Below are 16,768 nucleotides of genomic sequence, written 5' to 3'. Positions count from 1 at the left end.
AATAATAAAATAAATAAAATTTTAGAAAATAATAATAATAATGGTGTGTCTTGGCGATGGTTTTCTCTGAGCAGTAGCTGTGGTTTCCTCAAAGTGCAGCCCGTGAATAGGATGACTGTAGAATTTCCCATCCAAACCAGGTCACTTAACAGTTAAAGAGACCACTAGTCATAACTGAGCTGGGCTAATGGTAAACGGGGGCTCTCCAGGTAACCCAGGACTTGGGGTTCCCTATCCCTGCACCCCCAAGGGAGGGGGGCACTAAAATATAATGCTCTCCTCCACCTCATCTTTAAACCCCATCAACTCTGAGCTAGGTTGAACCCAGCTTTGCTGCTTTGTGCCCCTGAGCTCATGTGCCTCAGTTTCCTCATCTCACCTGGGCTCACCGAGAAGACCGAAAGAGGCATCTTGGGCCAAAGCCACCCCAGGGCCACCCCCAGAACAGCCTTTGGAAAGTTTCAGAGCCCCAGCTGTTAGTGTTATTGGGATGGGTCTGAGGCAGCTGGAACTGGAGTTCCTCTAAAGGCAAATGTTTGCAGGCTGCAGACAGCCCTCCGGAGAGCCGCAGGAAGGTCTGCGGGGAGGCGGAGGCAATTAGCACTTGTGCACTTAGCAAACACGGAGGGGTCCGAGGGCTCTGGGGAGTTCTGGAAACAGTTCGCAGTCTCAGCTGCCAGGCAGCTGGGGCTTTCGGAGGAAGATGCTCTCCCCTGACACTTGGTCCTCTCCCCACCCTGGGCAGGAAGCGGATTTGGGAGCTGAGAGTGTATTTACGCAGCAAAAATTCCAGCCCAGGTTCTCCGCACCGGACCTCCCTGAGGATCCACAGGGGATGCAGACTCGGCAGACTCATTGCCAGAGGGACCCAAAAGTCCTGCTTGGCAGGAGGGAGTCGACAGCAGCTGTTTTTACCCTTTTAGGAGTCACAGACCTGCTTGAGCATCGGATCTAAGGTCTAAATCCTCTCCCCAGAAGGGTGGACAGACACAAAACCATACAACTGCAGGTACTTCAACAGACCCAATGAATCCCATCCAGGTCCGCCTAGTTGAGAACCTTAAAAAGTACTTACTAGGAGCAAAATGCAGGGGGGGAGGGTATAGCTCAAGTGGTAGAGTGCGTGCTTAGTGTGCACGAGGTCCTGGGTTTGATCCCCAGTGCCTCCACTGAAATAAGTAAATATTCCCCCTCCAAAAAAAAAAAAAAGTAAATAAACCTAACTACCCCCCCATGAGGCAAAAAAATAATAATAAAATAAAATATTTACATAAATAAATATCACATGTGATAGGAGCCACCATACTGGCCATTCAGTTCTAGACTTTTCTGCATTCTTTGAACTTGGAATCATTTAAATGCACTACCTTTTTTTTTTTTTAACTAAATTAAGTTGTACCAGCACAGGCTGGTATAAAAAGATTGCCAAGATATGTTTCTGAGTTAAAAAAAAAAAAAGCAAAAAAGCAAGATGTAAACAAAGAGCAGGGTGTGATCCTTTCATATTAAACAAACAAAAATTAAGCTCAAAACTAAAAGGTTTTGCAAATCTATAGTATTATGGGTTGAACTGTGCTTCCCCCTCAAAGACGCGGAGGTCCCCAGCACCTGTGAATGTGACCTTATTTGGAAACAGGGTCTTTGCAGATGATCCAGGGAGGATGAGGTCATTAGGGTGGGCTCGAGCCCAGCAGGACTGGTAGACTTATTAAAGAGACAAATGTGGACACAGATACCTGCAGAGGGCAGACAAGGCAGAGACACAGGGAGAAGACAGCCATCTACAAGGCAAGGAACGCCTGAGGGTCCTAGAAACCAGGACAGAAGCGTGGACTAGACCCTCCATCATGGCCCTCAGAAGGAAGCAATCCTGCCAACACCTTGATTTTGCACTTCCAGCCTCCAGAACTGCGAGAGGGAAATTTCTGTTGTTGAAGCCATCCACCCTATCCCTGCAAATTTGAGGTGCCTTGTTATGGCAGCCCTGGGAAACTCAGACACATTTCTTGGTGTGCACCTGACACTTCTTCTGGAAATCTGGGGGGTGGCACACTTTAACCTGGCATTTTACACCTTTCTCTATTCTGAATTTTTGAAAGCATACTCCTGAGTTATTAATATTATCAATTTTTGACATTGGTGATGGTGAGATCTGAGCCCATTTTTCCTTCTTCTGGGTAACAAGAAGCCACAAATGGTATTGGGAGGGGGAAGGGGAAACACAGCTAAGACACCAAAGGAGGTGGCGATTATTAAGCAGAGACTGGGGCTGGAAGTACCCGGGGAGGTGGGCAGGTGCCGACAGGGCGAGCTGAGGACAGGGAGCAAACCTTGATGTAGTAGACATCCCTGTCATCCAGTATCAGTTCCAGGTAACCCAAGCGAGCACTCTGGAGAGTCTCCATCTTTCCTGAGAGACAAAACAAGAGCTTAGAGTCTGAGGTTCAACATCCTGGATCTGGGGCATCCTGCTAGCTTCCTCATCTGTCAGCCTGTGGCTCCTTGACCATAAACAGGGCTACAGAGAACGCCGACCTCAGAAGGTGGGGTGCTGCGGGCACCCAGCCCTGCCTGGCTCTGGCACATGGCCCCAGGCATGGTGACGGGAAAGGGCACTGTCATTACCATCCAGTTCGATTTTCTTCTTGGGATGGAGAAGCTTGAGCCGAAACTTCCTCTGGGGCCAGCTGTAGCTGACGTCCACCCCGACATCCCGGGGCACTTCTGACTTAGGCGTGCCCATGAAGAGGTGGGCTGAGGCTTCTTGAGGGAGCCAGCTGTCCTTCTGGAAACACAGACAAGTCCCCAAGATAAAGAACCTATCCAGGTCCTGAGGCTTCTCCACCTTCAAAATCTTAAGTTCTTATGCTCATCCTTAAGCTCCCAAAAATCCCCAAACAGGAAATTTGGGGAGCTAAAGTATTATCCTAGAGGAGAGCAGAGTCCTTCAGGACAACTCAGGACCACTGGGGCAGAGTTTCAGTTCGTTCACTGAACAGCCGTGGTGAAGGCGCAGCGCATACCATCAGCCCGCTGCCCAAATCCCCTCAGACCCCTCAACCAGCTCTGCGGGCTCATCTCCCAGTTTCTGTGCACTTTGCTCTTAATGCCTGGCATCTGGGACCTCCAGAGCATTGCCTCTGGCACAGGAGTGAAAAACATCCCAGCTCTTTAGCCTCAAGGGAACCACACCCTGAGATGGAAGTCCTGCTCCAGGGCTGCACAGGGACCAGGCTAAGGCTGCCACCTCACCTGCCACCACTCCCACTCAGCATCTTCCCCTTCCCTATCCTATTTCCTGCACCCTCCTACTGGGTCCTTCCGGAGTCTTTTCTCCATCCATCACTTTTACCCAAATCCTTGGCTCTGGTCTGCCTCCCGGAAAATGCAGCCTATGACATGAGCCCCCTTTAAAATCCTGTATCACTGTGCGCTCATTCAGTACCAACAAATGTTCACGACTGTGCACAAGGCACGGCTGTAAGCACAGGGACTGGGACTGAAACACAAAGTCCTGCACTCCTGGTGTCGACATTCTAGAGGGGGAGGCACAGGAGCTTCAGACACAGAAGGAGGTGAGATGGCAGACAGGGGTGCTGAGTGCTCTGCTGATAAGGTCAGAGGGTCAGGGATCCTGATGGGGTCATTGTTCTGGACTGGGTGGTCAGGGAGGGAAGCTGTTCCTGAGGAGGGGGCATTTGATAAGACCTGAAGGAAGCAAGGGAAGGAATCAAGTGGATGTCTGGGAAAGAGTGTTCCAGGCAGAAGAAACAGTGAGTGCAAAGGCCCTGGGGCAGCAATGTGCTTGGTATTTTTTTAAAAAGGAGGTCAGTGTGATGAGTTGGGGTGATGGGGAGGAGAGGCCAGCATGGCTGGACCACTGAGGGCCTGTCAGTCAGGGTGCTTGGCTTCTACAGTGACAGGAGCCACTGAGAGTTCTGAGCAGAGGAGGGATACCATGCTTTTGGGATTTTGGAGTCTGGCTGCTGGTGGAAAACACATAAGGAGACAAGAGCAGAAATTGAGAGATCAGACAGGAGGCTACTGAGTGCCTGTTCTGTGCCAGGAGCTGGGGACACAGGGTTGAGACAAACAGCACTGGATCTGTTCCCAGGAACCGAGTGACTTAATCAACTAGCTTCATTAATTAACATAAAAGTGATCTATGGGAAGGAACGTGGTCCTCTTGGAGCATATAAAAAAAGAACATGACCACTTTGGGGCAATCAGGGCAGGATTCACTGAGGAGGTGACCCCTTGACTGAGCTATGAAGATTGATTCAGAGTTATCAAGTCCTAGAGCCAGAGACAGGATCAGCATATGCAAGGGTCCTGAGGCAGAAGGGAGTCTACAGCAGACGTCCAGCCCAAGGGCTCCAGGGAGGAGGCCCATGTCTTTAAGAGTGATCCCCAAGGATGATCCCTGAGTAATAAGACCTCGGGAGACCTGCAACCCAGCTGGAAATTCCATAGGGCTTACCTGAGTGCGGAGCATATAGGCAGCTTCCAGCAGGTACTGTCGGAGCCCCCGGTCCTGTTTCTTCAGCATCACAGCCACAAACACAGGCACTGAGAGCAGGTAGGGCTGACCAGCTGCTGGCCAGCTGACTTCAGTGCACAGCTGCCAGCCCCAGATGCGGGACACTGAGGACACACAGGGGAGCAGGCAGCACTGGTCAGTAGAGAGTCAGAGGGCTGCTCACATCAGGGAAGAAAGAGCTTCTCTATTTTCTTTGTTTAGGTTAATTTCGGGAGTGGGGAGGTAATTAGGTTTATTTATTTATTTTTAATGGCAGTGCTGGGGATTGAACCCAGGACCTTGTGCATGTTAGGCATGCACTCTACCCCTGAGCTATACCTGCCCCCCTATTTTCTTTTGAGAAACAGTATTGCGTAGACATCAATAGTCTGAGGCAGTCCTGTGACATACTGGCCCTGCTGACATACTGGCCTGGATGATTCTTTGTGGTGGGAAGCTGTCCTGGACTCTACCCACTGGACGCCAGTAGCACCTCCCACACCTGTTATAACAACCAAAAATGTCTCCAGGTATGGCCAAATGTCCCCTGGGTGACAAAATCGCCCCCAGTTGAGGACAATGTAGACGATCAGTGTCAGGTAGTACCATGCAGAATACAGGCTCTGGAGCGAGACTGCCTGGATCCAAAAATCCCAGCTCTGCCATTCCCTGGCTGTGTGACCTTGGGCAAATTACTTAACATCTCTGTGCCTTGGTGTCTCTCATCTATAAACTGGGACCCGTCCCATGGTGTAGCTGTGAGGATTAACAGCGCAGTAAGTGTCTAGGACAGTGTTTAGCCTAAAGTAACAATTTAAGTAGGCCCCTCCCCCCACCTAAGCCCTCAAATGACTCCAAGATCTGTGACTGTTTGGTGTGTTTCCTTCCCTTTTTCAATTTCATTGCCTTTCACCTGATGTTATTATCAAAGAATGTGTGCTATTAAAATAGGTCTTTTGCTATAGGGTTTAAAAGTTACAGGGCATCTCAACAGTTTACTAAACCAGGAGCTGGCAAATGTTTTCTGTAAGTGGCCAGATAGTGAACATTTGAGGTTTTGCTCTTTATACGGTCTGTTACAACTACTCAACACTGCTATTGTCAAACAAAAGCCACAGACAATGGGTGTTGCTCTGTACCAATAAAAAACTTCATTTCTGGACATTAAAATTTGAATGTCACACTTTTCTCATATGTTACAATATACTCATCTTTGGATTATTTTTCAGCACTCGAAAAAATGTAAAGAAAAGCTGATTCTTAGCTCACAGGCCCTTGTAATAAGCCATTCACCTACTGTTGAGTATTTGAGCTGCTTCCTATTTTTTTGCTCTGTAAATAATGATGCAATGAACATCTTTGTGCACAGGGCATTTTTAAAGTGATTTTGGTTTATTGTCATAAGGTAGCATTCTAGAAGCAGAACCACTGAGTTAAGGGGCATAAATACTTTATAGGGCAGAAGAGGAACTCTGGAATCTGGAACCCGATCTTCCCCTCAGTCCCCAGGATACCCATCTTTGGACAATGACACAGAGGCCCTGCTGCCTACCTTCCTTGTTGGTACAGGACTGGGCCTCATAAGAGCTGTGAACATGACTGAGGCTCCTCACACCATCCCCAGTGACGAGATACAGCTTAGAGCTAGGTGGGAAGGAGGAAAGTGCCAGGCAAGTCATTTTCATTCATTCCTAAAGCCACCAGAGCTTGGCACTGGGGCCAATCCCACTAGGAACAGGACAGGCCTTTGAGGAGTCTTCATGCTGGTGGAGGAGACACTCCATGAATACAGAGGGTGACAAGCGCTATGAAAAACCTAAAATGGGGGGCTGCATGGGCACAGTGTCTAGCATGGGGACAGGGCAGGGCATTCTTTAGTTGGGGGTCTGTTGGGGGGGCAGGCAGAGGCTCTCTGCAGAGGTAACCTTTGATCAGAGAATCAAAGGATGCGAAAGAGCCAGCATTCCAAACAGAGGGACCCAGCAGGTGCAAAGGCCCTGGGGTGGGAGTGAAGGGGCTCTTTAGGAGCACAGAAAGAAGGGTGATGTGAGAGGGTAAGAATGGAGTGGGGGAGTGAGTGAGGGGCAGGAAGTAGTGGCAGGAGACAGGTGAGAGAGGTGGGCAGGGCCTCCATCAGACAGGACAAGCATGTAGACCTGGGTTATCTTAGAAGCAAGCAAGGGACTTGAAACAGGGGTGTGGCACTGGGGGTGGTTTATAGGACTTAACTGACATTTTAACAGACCCCACTGGCTGCTGTTGGGAGAGGGTCAGGTGGCAGCAGGGAGGACAGAGCCTCCAGCTAGGGTGGGACAGAGGGAAGGAAGCACCCGGAGGTGGGGGCAGCCTGGCTTCTCCCATTTCCTCTGAAATCATTGTTCTCCAAGTGTCACCTCTCCAGGAGACGGGGGACAAGCAGGCCCCATAAGGGAACCCCATAAAGAGCTAAGGAGTGTGGGAACGCCCCACCTCTCGGCCTCCCTCAGTTCCTGTCACTGACATGCCCACCCCACCCTGACCACGCGCACACACGTGCATACACACAGACACACCGTGCTCACGGACATGTGCACACACGAATACGCCCACAGGCACACACTCACATACACAGACTGACAGACACAGGCGGCCAGACATGGGTGCCCGTGCACACACAGGTGATCATGTGCACACTCACACATGCACACAAGCCCTCAGGCAGCACCCAGCCCGCCCCACCCTGCAGGAGCCCACCTGAAGCGGAGCAGCTCCACAGCCTCCTCAGGCGTGTTCAGATGCACCTTGAGGTCCTGGCCCTTCCTCGCCCGGATCCCGCCGTCCAGGCTGGCAGTGCTGCGGATGCCGGTCACCCACCTCAGCCCGGCCTTCCCCAGGGTGCCCACCGTGCCCATCTGCGCAGAGATCTGGAGCAGGGCGCTGAGGGAGAGGCAGACACCGGCTTGTACCCTGCAGGCCCAGGCAGTGGCCAACCCACCCGTCACCCTGGCTGGGCTCCGCGGTCTTGAGCCAGAGCAGCCCCTCCAAGCGACCACCACTGACATGTGCTCCATGTGCGCCAAGCCCTCCGCACGCCACCCAACCAGTCTCGTCGTGACCAGCATCATTTTACAGAAGGGGAAACTGAGGCTCAGAGAGGTGATGCCACCCGCTTGGGTCCCATCATTGGGAAGTGGAACAGCCAGTTCTAGAATTCCCGGCCAAGGACCACGTCAAACAGCAGCCAGCACAGGACACCCACGTTCCCCACGTCAGACCCAGAAACCGAGGCGAGGGCAGCTTAGTGGCCAGGACAGTCGCCCGGCAGGCCTGGGACAGACCCTGGAGTCCAGTGAGTACCGTCAAATTCTATTCAAAACCCTTTGCACTCTGTGGCTCTGGGTTGGCTGTGTACCCGCCTTGAGTCTGTTTCCTCCACCCTTACTGGGAATAAGAAAAGTGCCTGCCTTGCGCGTGGCCATATGGGTTCAGTGGGCTCGGAGCCCGTGTGCCTTAAATGCTCCTCCCTCCCCCTCCTCCCCTCCCTGCGGAGGCAGAAGGGGCAGAGGGAAGAGCAGGGCTGTGGCATAAGACTGGAATCCCAGCTGCCTCACCCTGCTGTGCGACCTGGGGCACGTGACCTCTACCTGGCTGAGCCTCAGTCTTCTCACCTGCAAAGTGGGCATAACCACCCAGGATCTCCTCACAGTCTCTTGGCACAAAAACACCCAATCAACAGTAGGTGGTATATTGGGTGGTCTGCAGAGCCGGGATCCCATCCAGCCCACGCTGATGCCCCAGCCCTCTGCAGAGGGAGCCCCCCACCACACTCTTCCCCCAGCTCTGCGGAGCCAGCTACCTGGGCTCGACATAACCGTTCACAGAGAAATCTGAGCGCTGCTGGAAGTCGGCTGTCCCTCGGACCCGGATGCTGATGGCAGCCGAGGCATTTAGGGTCAGCCGGGCCGGGAGGCCAGACACAGTGGGAAAGGTGAGCTCCTCCATGGCCAGGGTCAGCCTCCGGTTCACCTGCACCTCCTGTCCCTGCATCAGAGAACCGGAACAGTGCATATGACCAGATAAGAAAACAGCTCACGGATACAATCACCCAGCCAAGCTCACATAGCTAGAAACAGGCAGAGTTGGGTTTGAACCAAGACATGTTACTATGGGAAAAGGTCAGAGGTCAGGGATGCAGGCTCGGTCAGGGAAGGGGCGGTGTGGGCCCCGCTCATGGTCCAGAGCATTTAGAATGTGCCAGGCATGCTCTAAGCACTTCGTTGCATTTTTACTGCATTAAGTCATTTGATTCACCAGCTCTATGAAGCCGATATTATTACTATTACACCATCCCCATTTCACAGATGCAGAAACTGAGACCACGGCAAGTTAAACAATACTCCCAATGTGGTCAGTGGTGGAGCCAGTTTTTTAACTTGGGCCATCGGGCTCCAAATTCCATGCTCTTCAGTTTGGAAGTACTTTACTTCTCCTCCAAAGCATCAAAGGAAACATCACGGGACCAGAGGGCAAGGAGCAGCCCAGCCCAGCCTGAGGTACCTTCAGGAGCTTGACGGCAAGCTCGGCCAGGTCCAGGGACTGGCGTTTTACGTGGCTCCCCATCTTCCCGCAGCTGACAAAGCTCAGCTCGTGCCCAGAGACCTTCACGCTCAGCTCACATCGCAGCGCCTGCCGCTCCCTGTGCCTCTGGGTCACCTGTGACCAGAAACAGTCTGGGTTAGCCGGGCAAGGCACCTGGACTTTGGGACAGGGGGTGGAGGGGAGCTTGAGAGAAAGGTCGAGGGTTTGTGGGGTCCTGAACAGGGCTTGCAAAACTCATGGCCCACAGGCATAACCCACAAATGTGTTTTCTTGGACTTGCAAGGTCTACTCAATGCCCAATGCAGAGAGAAGAGAGAGAGAGTGTGTGTGTGTGTGCGTGTGCGCCCATGTAACCCTCACCCTGTTTCCTCCATTGTTAACACCTTACCAAACTAAGACACCAGCACTAGCACGTTATTCACTAAACTCCTGACTTTATCTGGATTTCGCCAGTTTTTCCATTCCATCCTCCTTCTATTCCAAAATCCCATCCAGGTACCACATGGCATTTAGTGTTGTGTCTCTTCAGTTTCCCCCGGTTTATGATAGTTTCTTGGACTTTCTTTGTTTCTCATGCAGTGTGTATTTTTCAAAATTTGTTTCTAATATTTAAAAATTGAAAGATTTTATATAAAATCTGGATACCCAGCTTCTCAACAAAGAGAAATATTGGCGTGTCTCCCCCACCCGGCTCCAGCTCCTGCCTCAACAAGGGGCAACAAGTGCTCAGAGCTGAGCAGTGGCTGCCACTTGGAGCTGAGGCCTGTGCTACACATCCGTCTGCCACAGTCCCCACCACTCCCTACTGTCTCTCCAACACCGAAGCCAAGTACTGTTGCCAGTCATCACTGTGCTTGTGCAAAATATACCTTGGGATGTGAGTCTCGATCAAAAGTGAGAAAATAAAAGACCAAAGGGATTGTGGATTCTAAGAAAAATGTTTACACCCAGCCCACCACTCGCATTCAAGTTACCCGCTGGCCCCAGATCTAGTCCAAGAGCGACCATGAGAGCAGGGACCATGTTCTGACCATCTCTGTGTTCGGGCTCTGGGGTCACAGCTGGTGGTTAGTAAACGTGTGGACATGTGAACAAATGCCCCAATCACCACCTTGATTATTACCCCCAGATGTACGCGGAAATGACATTTATAAGAACAAAAGATGCTAACAACCTAAATGTCCACCGATGGGGGAGTGGTTATGTACAGTCTCCACCCACAGAACGGGTATTAAAATGTATGCATACACCGAGTTTTCAGTAAGAAAATACTCAAGTAACAATATGAAGTGGGAAAACAGGCTAAGCGCAAGTGCACACACATACACACATGCACACATACACACATCATGCCCAGCAATTCCACTGCTAGGTACATGCTGGACAGAAATGTGCACACACATTCACCAAAGAGATGAACAGAAGAATGTTCACCACACTACCTGTAATCAGCCAGAAACTGGAAACTACCCAAAAGCCATCAAAAGTAAATGGATAAAGGGGAGGGTATAGCTCAAGTGGTAGAGTGCACACTTAGCATGCATGAGGTCCTGGGTTCAATCCCCAGTACCTCCTCTAAAAAATAAATAAATAAATCTAATAACCTCCCCCAGCAATCAATCAATCAATCAATATAAATAAATAAATAAAATTTAAAACTAAAATTAAAAAGTAAATGGATAAAGAAATTGTGATATGCTCACCCCATGGAACACAACACAGCAAGAAAAAGGAACAAACCACAGGTATACACAGCAACATGGATGGATCTCACAAACACATTTTGAGCCCAAGAAGTCAGACCCAAAAAAAGGAGGATGTGAGCAGCATTAGTCACAATCGCCAAAAGGTAGAAACCACCTGAAAGTCCATCAGCGGATGAAGCGACACACAAAATGTGGTCCATCCACACAATGGAATATCACCCAGCCTTAGAGAGGAACGCAGTACTGATACCTGCTGCAACAGAGGAATCTCAAACATATGCTTCGTGACAGAAGCCAGACACAAAAGGCTGCATATTGTCTAATTCTGTTTATATGAAATGTCCAGAAAAGGTAAATCCAGAGACAGAAAGCAGATTAGCGGTTGCCAGGGACCAGGGAAGGTGGGATTGGGGGAGGGGCTGCTAATGGGTGTGGGGTCTCCCAGGGGTGATGAAAATGTTCTGGAACGAGATAGAGGTGATGGTTGCACAACATTGTGAAATGTGCTAAACGTCACTGAATTGTATACTTTAAAACGGTGACGTTTATGTTATGTGATGCTATGTTATATTTCATCTCTTTTTTTTAGAAAAAGAGTACATGGTGATTGATTCCATCTATATAAAGTTCATGAAAGGAACTGGATGTGACTTCTGCTGCCAGTCAGATTGGAGTAACAAGGACTTGGATTTATCTTCCCATGTGAAGCAACCAGAAACCCAGATGGTACAGATTAAATAAAAGTTCCCAAGACATCAGACACCAGGTAACAGGAGACAATGAACCCATGAGACAGGGAACAAGCAAGGTGCGCCCTAGCTTCCTACCTGGAGAGAGTTCAGGCTGAGGTGCTGGGAGGGGAGCAGAGAGGGTAGGGCAGGGAGCCGAGGATGTGGGAGTCCGGGGAGACCAAGGTGGCTGGGCTGTGCCGGGCAGAGTACAGAAGAGGAAAGAGCCACACTGAGAGAGAATTCTGGAGATCTCCACGGGGTCCTACGAATCTCTGTAACATTGCATTAGGCAAAGATTTCTAAGAGCGAACACCCAAAACACTATGCATAAAAGAAATGGACAAACTTGACTTCATCAAAATCCACGGACTCTGTTCTTCAAAGACACTGTGAAGAGAATGGAAAGACCACGCCGTGCACTGGGAGGAAATATTTGCAAGTCACATATCTGATAAAGGCCTGGTGTTCAGAACAGAGCAAAAAGGCCCAAACTCAGTAATAAGAAACCAATCCAATGTTTTAAAAAGGACAAAATATTTGAACATTCACTTCACCAAAGACACATGGATGACAAATAAGCACATGAAAAGGTGCTTAGCATCCGTAGCCTTAGGGAAACGCACGTTAAAGCCACGAGATATGACTATACACATTAGAAGGGCAGAAACTAAAAAGGCTGATCCTGGTGAGGATGGAGAGGAACTAGGGCTCTTCTGCACTGCTGGTGGGGGTGCAAAATGGCAGCCACTTGGCAAAACAGTTCGGCTAACTCTTAAAAAATTAAACATACAACTACCACGTGATCCAAGTATCACATTCTTAGCTATTTACCCAAGAAACATGAAGACACATGTTCATATGAAGATCTGAATACACATGCTCACAGCAGCCCTATTTGTAACCGCCCCAAACTGGAAATAACACAAACGTCCATCAGCAGGTGAATACATACACAAACTGTGGTCCAGCCATACCACGGACTACTCCTTGGCCATGAGAAGAAACTGTACCTACAACATGGATGAAATCCAAAATACTTACGCTGAATGAAAGAAGTCAGACCAAAAAGGAGTACGTGCTTAAAAAGAGTATTGCCTTGTGATTCCATTTACGTAATGGTCCAGAAAATGCAAACCAATCTACTGTGATAGAAAAAGCCGATCTCAGTAGGGGCAGGGGTGGGGCAGGAGGAAGGGATTAAGGAGCAGGGAGAAATCTTTGGGGTGGCAGATATGTTGGTTTGGCTGGTGATGGTTTCTTGGTGTATACGTGTCAAAACGTATCAACTTGCACGCTTTAAACACATCTCATTTATTGTAGGTCAGTTATACCTCAACAAAGCTGATTTTTAAAAAGTAGAGCTAATTGATGCTGTTAGGAGCCAGAACAGTGGCTACCCTTGGTTGATGGGTGAATAAACTAGAAGGAAGAGGCAGAAAGGGGCTTCTAGGGTGCTGATGATGGTCTGGGCACTGGTTAGAAGGATGTGTTGTGTTGGTGGAAATGCAGAGTATTAAATGCACTTACGAGGTGGGCACCTTTCTATGTATGTGATACTTCAATAAATGGTTTTTCAAAATAAGGCGGGACAACAGCTCACTGCTCGGATCTGGACCAGCAACTGGTTTCAGTAGGGGGTGGGAGGGCAGGGTCAGAGTTCACTGACGCCTGAGTCCCCAGTCCCCAGAGCCCAAGCTGGCACCTGACAGCACCCTGGGGTGGGCGCGGGCGCTTCCCTTACCTTCTGCTGCAGGTCTCTCATCTTTCCGGACTTTTCTCCTGGACAGTCGGAGTCAGCCGGCTCTGGGGTGGGCCCTGGTTCTGACACGGGGGGCTTCTCTGACTGGGCCTGTCTCTCCTCTTCCTGCCCCCAGGATGCCTTCCGGCCAAACAGCCTGCGAGCCACTTCCTCAGCATTTTCCAGCCGGAGCCCCAGCTGGGAAGGAAAGCCAGAGGCCCAGCAAGAGGTGACCCAGTCACAAGGGTAATCAAGAACTGTGGGGCTGGAGGCTTCAACAGGGGGTCCAGCAGGCTTGACCAGGGTGCCCTGGGCCCACAGGGTCCATCCAGGTCCAAATAGAGAGGCACGATCTTGGGAAATCATCCAGCTCCACATCTGCTTGGCAAATGCCACATAGCAAGAATTTCTACAGACTCTTTAAGGCCTGCTTCAAATGTCACCACCTCTGGGAAGCCTTCTCTGAATTCCCACATCATTCCCTTCACATATCCCCAGCCAAATTCATCACTCCTTCTGTCAAGTACACCACTCCAAGGTCACACTCAGACTAATCTGTGAGTGTCTCTTGCAAAATCCTGAGCTCCATGAGGACCCTTGTCTCTTTCACTAAGCACACTCAAGGCTTGGTGGAAAGGTTAATTCTGTGTCCACCTGGCTGGGCCATTGGGTGCCCAGATATTTGGTCACACATTATTACAGGTGTTTCTGTGAGAGCATTTCTGGATGAGTTTAACATTTAGATCAGTAGACTGAGTCCAGCAGATTGCCCTCCATAATGTGGGCCTCATCCAATCAGTTGAAGTCCTGAATGAAACAAAGGCTGACCTTCTTCCAAATAAGAGGGAATTCCTCCTCCCCGACTGCCTCCAGACTGAGACATTGTTTTATTTTATTTTTCCCCCTGCCTCCAGACAAGAACTACACCATCAGCTCTTCCTAGGTCTCGAGCTTGCTGAGTGCAGAGCTGGGATTTGTCAGCCTCCATAATCCCACTGGTTCTATTTCTCTGGAGAGTCCTGACTAACCGATGATCTGGTTGATTCTCAAAATCTGATGGATGAATGAATGAGTCCCTCCTTCCTTCTATCTGCCCCTCCATCCGCCCATCTGTCCACTCATTTTCCATCCTTTCCACCCATCCACACAACCTTTTATCCCTCCACACACCTTTCCTTCCATCCTCCTATCCTCTTGTCTCTGAGAGCATCTGTGGAGAAATCACCAGAGGGTCAGCCCTTGGCAGTTCTAAGCCCAGGCACCCAGTTGGCCAAGTCTCGATGATAGGTTCCCTATTCTCCATAAATTAGAAGGGGCTGGGATAGGGCACAGAGCACCCTCCCTCAGATAAGCTCCAGGGACTTGGGCGGAAGAGATGGAAGAGGGCAGGGATTATGTCTCTCTTGTTCGCCATTTTAATCAGAGCCCAGTACACAGCACATGTCAAGTAGAAGGATATGTGTGCAATAGATGACGGGTGGATGGATGGATGGATGGGTGGGTGGGTGGAAGGGTAGATGAATAGATAGGTGGACAAGAGGGTAGATGGAGAGATGGGTAGAAGGGTACATAAATGAATAGATGGATGAGGACAAAAGAACGGATGGATGGATGGGTGGATGGATGGACACATGTATAGATGTATGGAAAAGTGTGGATGGATGGGTTAAGGTGAGTGGGTGGGTGAATACGTGGATGGATGCATGATGACTGAGAGAACAGATGAACAGATGAGTGGGTAAGAGGGTAGACGGAGAGATGGGTGGGAAGGTACATAAATGGATGAGAGGGATGGATGAGATGAACAGATGAATGTATGGATAGATGATTGATGGGGTGATGGACAGATAGATGAATAGGTATGTGAAATGGGTGGGTGGGTGGATGAGTGTATGACTAGGGGAATAAACAGGTTGGTAAGAGGGTAGGTGGAGAGAGATGGGGTGAGAGGGACAGAAAGAGGGAGGGAAGTAGGGCTGGGTGTTGATGTATGGATGCGTGAGTGGGTGAACAGATGGGTGGAAGGGCAGATAGACGGATGGGTGGATGGCAGGATACAAGATACAGGAGTAGATCAATAGATTCAAGAGATGATGGATGGAAAGATGGATGGATGGGATCATATCTGGAGAGGCCCTGAGGAGAGTGAAGCTAGGCCCCTTCTTACCTCCAGGAGGTTGAAGGCACGACCAAGGGCGTGGATGGTCAGGTTGGCTGTGGCAGAACGGGGGAGGAAGGAGGCAGGCGAGAAGAGAAGGGTCCCCTCCAGGTTGGCTCCCAGGCTGCCCGATGCTGGAAGAGAGGATCAGTATACACTACACGGCTCACAGGGCCGGCCCTGTGACTGAGGGGTCGTCGCCTGAGACAGGGCCAGACATGTGGAGCACCCTCTCGGCCAGGATAAGAAGCTCAGACTTAAGCCTTACCAAGGGCAGAGGGAAGGTCAGGGCAGAAGGGTCACGACCATGCTGATAGACAGAGAAGGGGCAGCCAGAGCCCCACCCCACGTTCAGACTTGCCAAGTAGCTGAAGGGGTTCGAGTAACTAAGCTAGAACGGGGTCCCTTTTTGATCCTGTTTAATTACAAGGAGGCAGCCGTCTCCATTTGATGCTAATCTCTCTTTTAACCCAAGGGAAAAGCAGTTCTCAAATTCACAGCCCTCGGCAGGCAAGAATCTACGGGAATCCAACAACAGTGTGTCAGGGTCATTGTATTTCTCTTCAGGATTACCTTAGTTTTATAGTTAAACTAATCTCCCACTAATGGTAGAGATAGAGAGTTTCCTTTTAGAATAAGTTAAAAAGAGCCTGTTCAGAGAAAAGATGAAAGTATCCTGAAGAAAGCTATGAAATGGCTCACATTTAACTGATTTTTACCTTTTCTGACAAAAATGACAGGTGCTATGGAATATAGCAAAAAATCGAGCACGTGGCATGTCCGCAGGAGTTAGAACTCGGAGCCTCTCAAGCCTCTGTGGTCCCAGGGCAGGACAGCGCCCACCCCGGACGGCCGTACCTGAGCGGAAGGTGACGTCGGAATAGGATGAATGCTTCCAGGTTTCTGGATGGAACTCCCGGCTGAGGACGTCTTCAGGGAGGGCTTCCCGAAGGGCCTGTTTCAGGGGGTCATCCGTCTCCAGCAACTGCAGGAGGTGACTCCAGACAAAGGAGCCCACTGGAGTCCAGTTGTGGCCAGCAGGGAAGGGAGGGGAGAATGGTGAGGGAGGACCCAGGGCTGGCACAGCCCAGAGAAAAAATCCCTGAGCCCCTATCCTGAGTCCTGCTATTTCCACACACCAGGGGCTTCTCAGGAGCCTAGCTACTGAGAACACCACATCCTTTTTAAAGAAACAGTGACCAATAGCAGTACGTTAATGGAACTTGGAAATCTAGACCCTGCAGAGCATTCTGATGAGCCTTCCAGAAGAGAAAGGGAGGTATTGTGGGGAAAGCCCTGGCTTGAAAGTCAGACCCGAGTCTGATTCCCAGTTCTACC

General features: G+C 50.1%; 1 protein-coding gene across 1 annotated transcript in view; it reads right to left on the bottom strand.

Annotated features, from left to right (window-relative positions):
* The window catches only part of LOC102543375 (uncharacterized), a 124,567-nt gene that overhangs the window by 75,927 nt on the left and 31,872 nt on the right, over positions 1–16,768 (bottom strand). The window contains 10 exon segments of the mRNA XM_072942128.1: positions 2,331–2,410; positions 2,626–2,785; positions 4,481–4,644; positions 6,072–6,163; positions 7,253–7,435; positions 8,355–8,539; positions 9,056–9,211; positions 13,276–13,470; positions 15,440–15,564; positions 16,289–16,447. Coding sequence (XP_072798229.1) covers positions 2,331–2,410; positions 2,626–2,785; positions 4,481–4,644; positions 6,072–6,163; positions 7,253–7,435; positions 8,355–8,539; positions 9,056–9,211; positions 13,276–13,470; positions 15,440–15,564; positions 16,289–16,447 — 1,499 coding nt within the window.

Source organism: Vicugna pacos, chromosome 18 (genome assembly GCF_048564905.1).
Source record: "Vicugna pacos chromosome 18, VicPac4, whole genome shotgun sequence".
Lineage (NCBI taxonomy): Eukaryota > Metazoa > Chordata > Mammalia > Artiodactyla > Camelidae > Vicugna > Vicugna pacos.
The sequence above is the reverse complement of the archived record's forward strand: the minus strand, read 5'-3'. Positions and strand labels throughout refer to the sequence as shown.